Below are 14,203 nucleotides of genomic sequence, written 5' to 3'. Positions count from 1 at the left end.
TACTGAGTATATGGTACGTTAGGGTGCAGGCACGGGTAGGCCTGAATTATATTTTTACTGGAGGGGTTGTAGCCATCAGAGGAGGGAAGTATGGACCTGTTGGAAGGGGGGACCCAGATCTATGCATTGAGATTCAGCAAAACAATATAAATAGCAGCACACATGCTTCAAACTTCGGAATTTGTTTTATAGAACTCCAATAATTCGTTAAAATTGAACTCCAAAAAAAAAAAAAAAAAAAAAAAACAAACACACACAAAAACACACACACACACACACACACACACACACACACACACACACACAGTTTTTATCCAATAAAAACTAAATGTATTTGTTACACTTAACCAATTTAAACACCTAAAATGATCAGCGTCATGTGCCATTTTTTGATTTTATTCATAATAATCCCAATCTATCAATTGTGTGTCCATCTGTGGTCTTTGTATATTACGGAGGCAGCTTTTGGAGTAATGTCAGTGCCACATGAAGACGTCTCCTGTTTGATGGAGAAGGAGGATCCTTCTTGGATTGTCTCCCAAGGGGGGAGTGCTAACCCCTCAGGAGCCACTGATTGATTTGGGATCTACTCTCTGTCTGACTTTCCCCTATTTAACTGTCTCGAACCCTCCCTTGACACATCAGAAGTTCAGTGAGTGTATTATGACCTCTGCTTGGCTGGGGTCACAATAGCAGGCATACGACATGCAATGATAATATAACAACAGTATTACCTGCTCTTGGATGGTTCCTCCAGACGAGAAAAATACACTTCACACAGTTAATATACTTAAACCAAAAATAATGAGTTTACTTTATATAGATTAGAGAAAGCAAACATGGGTCTAAATCACAAGTAGATAACTGTTATACAATGACACAATATGATTCCGCAAGGCCCTTGCGGGAATCAGCAGACAATAACAATGAAAAGACCTAAGCTAAGGAATGGTACCATGCAGTTAAACTATTATAGGCAGTCTATGCTCGCGAGCTCCCTCGGGCAATCCTGCAGAACAGTTAAAGAAATGTCTCGAGACTAGAGTCTACGTTGCGGCCGGTTGGTGCATGTTAGGTTTATAATCCGCAAGTGGTAAATGGTAGGAGAAAGTATGAACCCATGAGTAAGTCGCGTGCCTGTGACGTAACGCGTAGGGAGGAGCCTGCGATAGAATCCGAGTGCATCGGATCGAGCTGAGGAAACAACATACTGAGTGGCGTTTTCATGCTTTACTGAAAGCGGGGATTCGTGAGTGCATATGTCAATGCTCTGATTAAATTTTTTGATCTGTCATCGAATATTGCGCAATGAGATTTTTTCTCTTTTCTTTCATGCAATCCCTGTCTGAGTGCCTGTATCATCTGATCACAGCGGTGGAGGGCTGGATTAGCATTCAGATTGAAGAGAGTGATTTTTTCCCTGCATGGAATCCTGCTAATCACTGTGCACTAATTAAGGACATATTAGTAATTCACAGTTTATGGAGTGTTCTCCCTGATTAGGTTTTCTTTGTACGTTTTATCACCTTTTAAGTTAATATTAGCGCATCTATATTTTATATGTTTCACTGTTTGGATTTGGTATCACTCAAGATAGCAGCTATATTATTTGTTTTTTTATTTAGGTGCACGTGGAATGGATTATTTAATTAGCGCTGTAGTATATTTTTCACAATATATGTGGGGGGACATGGCTGCAATATATGTGGGGGGACACGGCTGGATATATGTGGGGGGACACGGCTGGATATATGTGGGGGGACACGGCTGGATATATGTGGGGGGACACGGCTGCAATATGTTGGGGGACACGGCTGCAATATGTTGGGGAACACGGCTGCATTTGGGGACACATTTAAAAAAAAAGTATCGGTATTCGGTATCGGCGAGTACATGAAAAAAAAGTATCGGTACTTGTACTCGGTCCTAAAAAAGTGGTATCGGGACAACCCTAATCGCAACGATGCAAAAAATATAATGGATACAAAAATAAAGAATTTCTTTATTTCGGATTCTGCGCGTTCGTTATCGTTTTGTTAAAACAAACACGAAAATCCCCAAAATTCGGACAAAAATGCATTTGGACAGTAACAGGTCTAGTTCTCAATGGACTGCGAGTTTGCCGACTTAAGCCTTGTACACACGATTGGATTTTATGACTGGAATGGACTGTTGGCCAAAAATACGACCGTTTGTACGCTCCATCGGACAATTGTTGTCAGATTTTCTGCGGACAAATGTTGGATGGCAGGCTTTAAAATTTTCCACAGACAACGGACTGTTGTCGGATTATCCAATCATGTGTACAAACATACATTGTAAGTACAAAAGACCCATGCTAGGAAGCAATTTTCAACAAACAAGACATTAGCAGAAGGTGCCCAAAGGGTGGCGCTAAAGAGCTTAAAAAAACACGTAGTACGTCCCTGCATTTGTGTTTGTTGGCAGACAATTACTTGCCGTTTGTATGCAAGACAAGTTCCTGGCCAACGCTCTTCGGAAAAAAGTCAGACGCTTTGTCTGCGGAAAATCTGATCGTGCGTATGAGGCTTAACACAATAATTTTTATTTTTTATTTTTTTTGTACAAGAAGGCAAATCCACTTTGCACTACAAGTGCAGTCGCTGTAGATGCGAGGTGGACATAAAATAAAAAACAGCATTTTTGCTTGCACCTGATTGGATGATAAAAATCAGCAGAGCTTCCTCTCATTTCAGAGCTTCCCCTCAGATCTACAGCGACTGCACTTACAAGTGCACTTGCAGTGCAAAGTGGATTTGCCTTTCGTAAATAACCCCCATAGTCCGTTCACACTTCCTCCAACTTTCTAACAAAAAGCTTGTACAGAGGTATAGGCAGGGTCCGGGAGATGGAGGAAGAGAATATCAGGACATTGCAGCTGGGTTCAGGGGCGTCATTAGGGCGTGGCTTGGGGGGCTGGAGCCCCGAATGGGTCCCCGAAAAGCCCCGAGTCTATGCAGCATTGCATTAAATTGTTAGCCCCAAGCGTCTGGGAGATCGGGACCTGCCGAAAGTGGCCGAGTTCCGCCAGCGGCGAGTGTCGACGAGTACGGTCGAGTGCCATAGATAGCAGGCCCCGCCTTCTGCGACAATGTCGGGAAGCAAGACGTGTGACGTCCATCATAGGCGCTGCAGGCTCCACGGCAGGAATTACAATTTGGCCGCCGCATCACATCCCTGTCCAGGCGGGTGGCTCTCCTCTCCTCTTCTCCTCGGCTCCTCTCTGACTGACTGCCAGTGCCTGCTGTGACCGCACACCAAGGCTGAGGCCGAGCTAAGGTAGGTCAGTGTGTGGAGCGGTTACTGATCTTTTTTTAAATGATATTACTTGTAAAAGCTCTTTATATAGGTTCACCGTGAACCTATATAAAGAGCTTTTACAAGTAATATAATTTAAAAAAAGATCACCTGTTTGTTCTTGGAAAATTCATATGTAGGTCAGGCTGGTCAGTGTATGTAGGTCAGACAGGTCAGTGTATGTAGGTCAGTGTATGCAGGACAGGCAGGTCAGTGGGTCATGTCAGTGTATGTAGGACAGGTCAGTGGGTCAGGTCAGTGTATGCAGGTCAGGTCAGTGTATGCAGGTCAGGTCAGTGTATGCAGGTCAGTGTTTGTAGGATAGGTCAGTGGGTCAGGTCAGTGTTTGTAGGATAGGTCAGTGGGTCAGGTCAGTGTATGCAGGTCAGGTCAGTGAATGCAGGTCAGTGTTTGTAGGATAGGTCAGTGGGTCAGGTCAGTGTTTGTAGGATAGGTCAGTGGGTCAGGTCAGTGTATGCAGGTCAGGTCAGTGAATGCAGGTCAGGTCAGTGAATGCAGGTCAGTGTTTGTAGGATAGGTCAGTGGGTCAGGTCAGTGTTTGTAGGATAGGTCAGTGGGTCAGGTCAGTGTATGCAGGTCAGGTCAGTGAATGCAGGTCAGTGTTTGTAGGATAGGTCAGTGGGTCAGGTCAGTGTTTGTAGGATAGGTCAGTGGGTCAGGTCAGTGTATGCAGGTCAGGTCAGTGAATGCAGGTCAGGTCAGTGAATGCAGGTCAGTGTTTGTAGGATAGGTCAGTGGGTCAGGTCAGTGTTTGTAGGATAGGTCAGTGGGTCAGGTCAGTGTATGCAGGTCAGGTCAGTGAATGCAGGTCAGTGTTTGTAGGATAGGTCAGTGGGTCAGGTCAGTGTTTGTAGGATAGGTCAGTGGGTCAGGTCAGTGTATGCAAGTCAGGTCAGTGTATGCAGGTCAGGTCAGTGTATGCAGGTCAGGTCAGTGTATGCAGGTCAGGTCAGTGTGTCAGGTCAGTGTTTGTAGGATAGGTCAGTGGGTCAGGTCAGTTAATGCAGGTCAGTGTTTGTAGGATAGGTCAGTGGGTCAGGTCAGTGTTTGTAGGACAGGTCAGTGGGTCAGGTCAGTGTATGCAGGTCAGGTCAGTGAATGCAGGTCAGGTCAGTGTATGCAGGTCAGTGTTTGTAGGATAGGTCAGTGGGTCAGGTCAGTGTTTGTAGGATAGGTCAGTGGGTCAGGTCAGTGTATGCAGGTCAGGTCAGTGAATGCAGGTCAGGTCAGTGAATGCAGGTCAGTGTTTGTAGGATAGGTCAGTGGGTCAGGTCAGTGTTTGTAGGATAGGTCAGTGGGTCAGGTCAGTGTATGCAGGTCAGGTCAGTGAATGCAGGTCAGTGTTTGTAGGATAGGTCAGTGGGTCAGGTCAGTGTTTGTAGGATAGGTCAGTGGGTCAGGTCAGTGTATGCAAGTCAGGTCAGTGTATGCAGGTCAGGTCAGTGTATGCAGGTCAGGTCAGTGTGTCAGGTCAGTGTTTGTAGGATAGGTCAGTGGGTCAGGTCAGTGAATGCAGGTCAGTGTTTGTAGGATAGGTCAGTGGGTCAGGTCAGTGTTTGTAGGACAGGTCAGTGGGTCAGGTCAGTGTATGCAGGTCAGGTCAGTGAATGCAGGTCAGGTCAGTGTATGCAGGTCAGTGTTTGTAGGATAGGTCAGGTCAGTGTATGCAGGTCAGGTCAGTGTATGCAGGTCAGGTCAGTGAATGCAGGTCAGTGTTTGTAGGATAGGTCAGTGGGTCAGGTCAGTGTTTGTAGGATAGGTCAGTGGGTCAGGTCAGTGTATGCAAGTCAGGTCAGTGTATGCAGGTCAGGTCAGTGGGTCAGGTCAGTGTTTGTAGGATAGGTCAGTGGGTCAGGTCAGTGAATGCAGGTCAGTGTTTGTAGGATAGGTCAGTGGGTCAGGTCAGTGTTTGTAGGATAGGTCAGTGGGTCAGGTCAGTGTATGCAAGTCAGGTCAGTGTATGCAGGTCAGGTCAGTGGGTCAGGTCAGTGTTTGTAGGATAGGTCAGTGGGTCAGGTCAGTGAATGCAGGTCAGTGTTTGTAGGATAGGTCAGTGGGTCAGGTCAGTGTTTGTAGGATAGGTCAGTGGGTCAGGTCAGTGTATGCAAGTCAGGTCAGTGTATGCAGGTCAGGTCAGTGTATGCAGGTCAGGTCAGTGTATGCAGGTCAGGTCAGTGTATGCAGGTCAGGTCAGTGTATGCAGGTCAGGTCAGTGTATGCAGGTCAGGTCAGTGTTTGTAGGATAGGTCAGTGGGTCAGGTCAGTGTATGCAAGTCAGGTCAGTGTATGCAGGTCAGGCCAGTGTATGCAGGTCAGGTCAGTGTATGCAGGTCAGGTCAGTGGGTCAGGTCAGTGTTTGTAGGATAGGTCAGTGGGTCAGGTCAGTGAATGCAGGTCAGTGTTTGTAGGACAAGTCAGTGGGTCAGGTCAGTGTATGCAGGTCAGGTCAGTGAATGCAGGTCAGTGTTTGTAGGATAGGTCAGTGGGTCAGGTCAGTGTATGCAGGTCAGTGTATGCAGGTCAGGTCAGTGTGTGTGCGCACACACACGTAGGTCAGGGTATGTGTGTCAGGTAGGTCACCCCGCGCCACTCCACTGACCGAACCCCCCCCCCCCCCCTCCCTGGTGCCGGCATGGCTTCGGGCTGAAGCCTCTGGTCTTTTTGGCACCTAGCAACGCCCCTGCCTGTGTTCCACTGATTGCGGGTGCAAGGCTGTGCAGGTTCCTTTGAAAAAAAAACAACAAATGTAAAAAAATAATTTCTGGAAATATATGTGCATTTTTTCCCCCCCTAAAACATGGACTTGGCTTTTATTAAAAAAGATAAATAAAAAAAAAATGGGGAAGGATGATTGCTGCAAATAAATATTGCTTATGTGCTGTGCTGGTCCTATAGTAAGGTGATCAGATTTTTAAAATGAAATCCGGGGACATTTTTTTATTTTTTCTAGTAATGGCGGCAATCGGCGACTCTCTGCTCGTTGCCACCCGCCTCACAGCCTGCCGAGTCTTACTCTCCAGGCCCTCGGCTACTACTGGGTGGGGAGCGGAGGAAGACCACTTCACCAGCAAAGGCAAGGAGATAGACAGGAGGCTGGCCGGGACTTGAGCCAAGGCAGAAGAACATGTGAGCGGGAGCGAACGGGCATGCACCCGAAACTGAAAAAATATTCTCTCCACTCCGACCAGCACATGATCACCAGAAAGGGGCACAGATAATGGAATAAATACCCCCCCCCCCTAATCTAGTAGGAGCAGCGGAGTGGGGGGGGGGGGGTCATTCAGTAGTAGTAGGAGCGGCAGGTGCAATTCAGATTTATTTTTAGTTCTGCACTGACTGTCTTTGAAATTTCCCCAGCCCCTGTTCAAATCCAATCCGGGGACAAAACCAGGGACAGACTTGGTCCAGGGATAGTGTCCTCAATCCGGGCACTGTCCCTGGGAGCCGGGGATGTCTGGTCACCCTACCCTATAGACACCCGGAAGCCATTTGCCATACCTCCCAACTTTTTGAGATGGCATTGAGGGACACCTATCAGCAACAAGATGCAGGCATAGGACACTCCCCCCTGGCACGCCCCTTAAGAAGGAGAATTGTACAAAAAAACAAGATTGGTTAAGCCCGCAAGTGCTTTTTTTTTTTTTTTTTCTTTTTACAACTACTATTCCTTTATATTGGCTTTTGAAATTTACAAATGCAGCAATTTAGAAATCAGATGAAAGGTTTAGCACTGGGAAACACTTTTTGATAGATACGAAATGCATTTTATATACAACTATATAGATCAGACCAAAATGAGGGACAAATGAGGAGGAATGAGGGACAGAGGGACCAAATCAGGGACAGTTGGGAGCTATGCTTTTCTGGTCTATAGACAAATAAGTCAATGGACCATACATAGAGTAAACACATTTATATTTTGAGATCTTCCACATAAGGGAGTTACCCTTTAACCACTTGAGACCCGCGCTATTGACAAAAGACGTCAACAGCGCGGCTCTCAGGTGCCAAGTGGACGTCTTTTTAAAAGCATTACCCGCGCGCGCCTCTGGGGGGCGCGCAGCGGGTAAACACTATCCCGGCGCATCGCTGAAGAGCTGATGCGTGTACCTGGCAGCCGCGATGTCCGCCGGGAACACAGCAGGTGACAGCAGGGACGTGGAGCTCTGTGTGTAAACACAGAGCTCCACGTGCTGTCAGAGGAGAGGAGACCGATCTGTGTCCCTTGTACATAGGGACACAGCATCGGTCACCTCCCCCAGTCACCCCCCTCCACACACAGAACACACCCAGAGAATACATTTAACCCCTTCCTCACCCCCTAGTGTTAACCCCTTCACTGCCAGTCACATTTATACAGTAATTAGTGCATTTTTATAGCACTGATTGCTGTATAAATGTGAATGGTCGAAAGTGTCCGCCGCAATATCGCAGTCCCAATAAAAAAAAAAAAAAAAAAAAAAAAAAAAAATCGCAGATCGCCGCCATTACTAGTAAAACAAATAAATAAATCATAATTCTGTTCCCCATTTTGTAGGCGCTATAACTTTTGCGCAAACCAGTCGCTTATTGCTATTTTTTTTTTTTTTTTTACAAAAATACGTCGAAAAATACGTATCAGCATTAACTGAGAAAAAAAATAGTTTTTTAAAAAAAAAAATTGGGATATTTATTATAGCAACAAGTAAAAAATATATATATATTTTTTTAAATTGTCGCTCTTTTTTTGTTTATAGCGCAAAAAATAAAAACTGCAGAGGTGATCAAATACCACCAAAATAAAGCTCTATTTGTGGGGAAAAAAGGACATCAATTTTGTTTGGGAGCCACGTCGCACTACCGCGCAAATGTCAGTTAAAGCGACGCAGTGCCGGAAGCTGAAATTTCGCCTGGGAACGAAGGGGGTTTATGTGCCCAGTAAGCAAGTGGTTAAGTATCTAGTTACACAATCACGACTCCGGGACTAAAGCCCAATTACCCGTATTCTTTGTCTTCAGAGTGCCGAATCCAGAAATCCATGACTCTGTCCAACTCCCGACTCATCTGGTCTCTCCAGTCCTGCAGACGCTTTCTGTCCCCCATCCTGGAACTAACGGAGTCCTCCACTTTCCGCAACAAGCAACCCCTTACACTGACCACCTTATATAACGGCCAGCCCGACCCTCCCCACCGTACTCCTCTGGGATCACAGCCCTCCCCACTCACCCATCTGCATCCACACAATATGCTGTGCTTGCATTGCACTCAGCTGCTAGGGAAGGAAATCAGCTGTGCAGAAATAAGTCACAGTCAGGTGACCCAGAATCATGTGACCCACTCAAGCAAAGTCAATAAGTACCATGGCAATGAGATGTAGAGAAGAGCACACAATTAATAGGTGACATCTGCTTTAGGAAACAGTGACCTGCAACAACAACAGAAAAACTTCAGCTAGGAAGATAAAAAAAGATTAAAAAAAAAGGAAAATTCATGATTTGTTTTTAAAAAAACGCATCAAAATGCTAAAAAACATAATAATGTAAATACACATGATACACTGCCTTAAAGCGTAACTTCAACCATTTTTTCATCTTTCCATCTATTCTGCCCTTTTTGTTGTTTTAACTTTGCATACTTAACCACTTAAGACCCGGACCTTTAAGCAGGTAAAGGACCTGGCCAGTTTTTGCGATTCGGCACTGCGTCGCTTTAACTGACAATTGCGCGGTCGTGCGACGTGGCTCCCAAACAAAATTGGCGTCCTTTTTTCCCCACAAATAGAGCTTTCTTTTGGTGGTATTTGATCACCTCTGCGGTTTTTATTTTCTGCGCTTTAAACAAAAATAGAGCGACAATTTTGAAAAAAAATCTATATTTTTTACTTTTTGCTATGATAAATATCCCCCAAAAACATATAAAACAATAATTTTTTCCAAAGTTTAGGCCGATACGTATTCTTCTACCTATTTTTGGTAAAAAAAAAAATCGCAATAAGCGTTTATCGATTGGTTTGCACAAAATGTATAGCGTTTACAAAATAGGGGATAGCTTTATTGAATTTTTATAAAAAAAACATTTTTTACTACTAATGTCGGCGATCAGCGATTTTTTTCGTGACTGCGACATTATGGCGGACACTTCGGACAATTTTGACAAATTTTTGGGACCATTGTCATTTTCACAGCAAAAAATGCATTAACCGCTTAATGACCGCCGCATGTACATATACGTTGGCAAAATGGCACGGACAGGCAGAACGACGTGCCCGCACGTCGCTGCCTAGACGTGGGTCGGGGGTCCGATCGGGACCCCCCCCCCCCCCTCGGTACATGCGGTGGTTGGAAATCGTCGGGGAGCGATCTGGGATGAGGGGGAGGCTATTCGTTTCTAGCCGCCCCCTCGCGATCGCTCCCCGGAGCTGAAGAACGGAAGAGCCGTATGTAAACACGGCTTCCTCGTGCTTCACTATGGCGGCTGCATCAATCGAGTCATCCCTTTTATAAGGAGACTCGATCGATGACGTCACACCTACAGCCACACCCCCCTACAGTAGTAAACACACACTAGGTGAAACATAACTCCTTCAGCGCCCCCTGTGGTTAACTCCCAAACTGCAACTGTCATTTTCACAATAAACAATGCATTTCTATAGCATTTTTTGCTGTAAAAATGACAATGGTCCCAAAAATGTGTCAAAATTGTCCGATGTATCCGCCATAATGTCGCAGTCATGGAAAAAAATCGCTGATCGCTGCAATTACTAGTAAAAAAAAAAACTTATTATTAAAAATGCAATAAAACTATCCCCTATTTTGTAAACGCTATAAATTTTGCGCAAACCAATCGATAAACGCTTATTGCAAATTTTTTTACCAAGAATATGTATCGGCCTAAACTGAGGGAAAAAAACGTTTTTTTATATCTTTTTTGGCGGGATATTTATTACAGCAAAAAGTAAAAAATATAGATTTTTTTTCAAAATTGTCGCTCTATTTTTGTTTATAGCGCAAAAAATAAAAACCGCAGAGGTGATCAAATACCACCAAAAGAATTCATTATTTGTGGGAAAAAAAGGACGCCAATTTTGTTTGGGAGCCACATTGCGCGACCGCGCAATTGTCAGTTAAAGCGGCGCAGTGCCGAATCGCAAAAACTGGCCAGGTCCTTTACCTGCGTAATGGTCCGGGTCTTAAGTGGTTAATAGGGGGCAGGGGCAATTTCAAAGACAGTCAGTGCAGAATTCAAATAAAAAAAATTGAATTACACCCCCCCGCTCCGCCATGCCTACTAGCATAGGGGGGTTGTATTTTTCCCATTATCTGTGCCCCTTTCTGATGATCATGTGCTGGTCGGAGCGGAGGGAATATTTCTTCAGTTTCGGGTGTGAGGCAGGCGGCGACGGGCAGAGAGTCGCTGATTGTCGCCGTTACTAGTAAAGAAAAAATATGTCCCCGGATTTCATTTTAAGAATCTGATCACCTTATAATAAGGCTTACCTGTAGGTATAAAGAATATCTCCTAAACCTGTACGGTTTAGGAGATATTCCCCTCGCAATGTGCTGCTGATTGCAGCGGCGGATGCGCTTCGGGGATCCTCGGCTAGAGGCCCGGCAGCCGCCGGACCTTGCCGGAATGAAGTCTCTTGCGCGCATGCGTGGGAGTGACGACATCGCCGCTCCAGCCAATCACAGCGCTGGAGCGGCGATATCCAGAAGACACGCCGAGGCAAGATGACATCTCGCTCGGCGTGGACCAGGTAAGTTCTACACACCTCGTTCCAAGGTAAGTATTTCATAATGAGCTAGTATGCGGTGCATAGTAGCTCATTATGCCTTTTGCCTTTCAGGTGTAAAAAAAAAAAAAAAATAGTTGCGGGTATACAACCGTTTTAACTTTGCATACTTAGGGCCAGATCCACAAACAAATTACGCCGGCGTATCTATGGATACGCCGTGTAATTTTTAAAATGCCCCGTCGTATCTGTGTTTTGTATCCACAAAACAAGATACGACTGAATCTGGGCTCGATCCGACAGGCGTACGTCTTAGTACGCTGTCGGATCGTAGGTGCATATTTACGCTGGCCGCTAGGTGGCGTTTCCGTTGAATTCCGTGTTGAGTATGCAAATTAGCTAGATACGGCGATCCTCGAACGTACGTCCGGCTGGCGCATTTTTTTACGTCGTAAGGCCTTTTTCAGCGTATAGTTACCCCTGCTATATGAGGCGTATCCTATGTTAAGTATGGCCGTCGTTCCCGCGTCGAAATTTGAAAATATTACGTCGTTTGCGTAAGTCGTTCGTGAATAGGGCTTTGCGTAGAATGACGTCACCGTCGTAAGCATTGGCTTGTTCCGGTTTAATTTCGAGCATGCGCACTGGGATACCCCCACGGACGGCGCATGCGCAGTTGAAAAAAAACGTCATTTACGTCGGGTCAAGACGTATTAACATAAAACACGCCCCCATCACATCCATTTGAATTGCGGGACAGACTTGGTCCGGGCACAGTGTCCTCAATCCGGGGACTGTCCCCGGAAACCAGGGATGTCTGGTCACCCTATCCTAGAAGAAGCTCTCTCCCGGGGGGTTACCTTGCGGGTGCGCTCCTGAGTCATTCATCCGGCGTCCATAGCAGCCGAATGCATGACCCGGCCCCGCCTTCCATCGTCGGCTTCATTGGATTTAATTGACAGCAGCGGGAGCCAATGGCTGAGCTGCTATCAATCTATCCAATCAAGATACGGGACCCTGTGGAGAGAGGGACAGCGTATCCCCTTCAAGCAAATTCAACGGCTCAGGTAAGAAAAACGGGAGGGGGGGGGGTGGCTGCCAGAAGTTTTTTCACCTTAATGCATAGGGTGAAAAAACAGGAGGGGTTTATAACCCCTATAAAAAAAAAAGTTATTTTGCTTATACAGCCCACTTCCTGTTTCTTGTCTAATAAAAAGCCTAGGCTTATGACATCATGAACAGCTCTCTCTAACTCCAAGAGTTTGCCAGGAAGGGAGGGGGGTGAGTCATAAGAGGGCCAATGAGAGCTGCAGAGCTGGAGGTGTGTTTCTGCGTAAATCCAGGAAGTGAACAGGCAGCAGCTTCAGCTGCCCACAGTTAAAATGCAATGCTTGAATCAGAAAAGGGCTGGCGACTCGGATGCTCTTGAATAAAAGTCCTTTTTTTAGTTACATGGGTACACGGGTACAGGCTACGCTGACACGTTTCGGGTAGTAAACCTTCATCAAAGCATTTGATGAAGGCTTCTTAGCTGAAACGCGCCAACGTAGCCACAGTTAAAATGGATGCAGCCGACCTTAGTTGAGGGAGATTTCTGCAGCATATTTGACAAGTACAGAATCACAGTATATATAGTGGGTAGATTCAGGTACGGGCGCGCTAATTTGCGGCGGGGTAGCCAAGCGTGTTTACACTACGACGCCTTAAGTAAGAGAGCCAAGTACATGATTCTCAATGCACTTACCCCCTTACTTAGGGCGGCGTAGTGTAAATGGATTGGAGGGGGGCGTGTTTAATGGTAATGAGGCTTGACCTCACGTTTTTGAAGTCTTTTGCCTACTGCGCATGCGCCGGGTGCCTACATTTCCCAGTGCGCATTGCGGCTAAGTACGCCGTACGGGCCTATTGATTTTGACGCGGACGTAAACGACGTAACTCCCGATTCGCGGACGACTTACGCAAACAACGTAAAAAATTCAAACCTTGCGGCGGGAACGATGGCCATACTTTAACATTGTTATTCCACCTCATAGGTGGAATAACTTTAGGCCGCCTAAGGCCTTACGGAAACGGCGTAAATCGACTGCGGCGGGCTCGCGTACGTTCGTGAATCGACGTAGAAACTCATTTACATCTTCTACGCCGGTCGCAATGGAAGAGTCACCTAGCGGCCATCAGAAAAATTGCAATCTAAGATAGGACGGCGTATCTCTGTTTGAGCATACGCTTAAACATAGGTCGGCGTAGATTCTGAGTTAGGTCGACTTATCTACTGATAAGTCGGCCTAACTCTACCTGAATCTACCTAACAGTATATATAAAATAATATGCAAAAGTGGTTGGAGGGAAGCTTCAGAATGGCAAAGATGTTTTTATTACAAATTATGTGAGCAGACTGCAGTTCCTCTTTAACCCACTTGGAGCAGTGTATACATTTTTTTAGACATGTTAAAATCATCATATCTTGCTAGAAAGTAACTTTGAACCCCAAAACATTATGGGCTAGATTCAGGTAGCTGCGCCCCTTCTTACGGCGGCGCAGCGTATCGTATTTACGCTACGCCGCCACAACTTACAGGAGCAAGTGCAGTATTCACAAAGCACTTGCTCCATAAGTTTCGGCGGCGTAGCGTAAATGGGGCCGGCGTAATTTAAATGTGGAAGGGGGGCGTGTTTTATGCTAATATGTGATGACCTGACGTGATTGACGTGTTTTACGAACATATCCCTGTGTGCATTGCTTCAAATGACGTTGCAAGGACATCATTGGTTTCGACGTGAACGTAAATTACGTCCAGCCCTATTCGCGAACGACTTACGCAAACAACGCAAAAAATTCAAATTTCGAAGCGGGAACGACGTCCATACTTAACATTGGCTCCGCCACCTAATAGCAGGAGCAACGTTACGCCGAAAAAGCCTTACGCAAACGATGTAAAAAACTACCGCCAGGCGCACGTACGTTTGTGAATAGGCGTAACTAGGTAATTTGCATACTCTACGCCGAAAACAACGGAAGCGCCACCTAGCGGCCAGCGTGAGAATGCACCCTAAGATATGACGGCGTAAGAGTCTTATGCCAGTCGTATCTTAGGCTAATGTCGGCGTATATTGCTTTCTGAATACAGAAAAAAGATACGCCGGCGCAGCTTT

The 14,203-nt window shown here is 45.9% G+C and overlaps 1 protein-coding gene across 2 annotated transcripts in view; it reads right to left on the bottom strand.

The window, feature by feature from the left end:
* The window catches only part of LOC120913202 (renin binding protein), a 28,289-nt gene extending 19,695 nt beyond the window's left edge, over positions 1 to 8,594 (bottom strand). For both annotated transcript variants that reach the window (XR_005743483.1, XM_040322985.1), the window contains exon 1: positions 8,318 to 8,594. Coding sequence is in view for 1 of the 2 variants with exons in the window: in XM_040322985.1 (XP_040178919.1) it covers positions 8,318 to 8,421 (104 nt within the window). In the remaining variant the exon portion in view is untranslated. The remainder of the gene's footprint in view (positions 1 to 8,317) is intronic.
* Between the last annotated feature and the right edge of the window lie 5,609 nt (positions 8,595 to 14,203).

This window comes from Rana temporaria, chromosome 9 (genome assembly GCF_905171775.1).
Source record: "Rana temporaria chromosome 9, aRanTem1.1, whole genome shotgun sequence".
NCBI classification, from domain to species: domain Eukaryota; kingdom Metazoa; phylum Chordata; class Amphibia; order Anura; family Ranidae; genus Rana; species Rana temporaria.
This window is presented reverse-complemented; position numbering and strand designations above follow the sequence as displayed.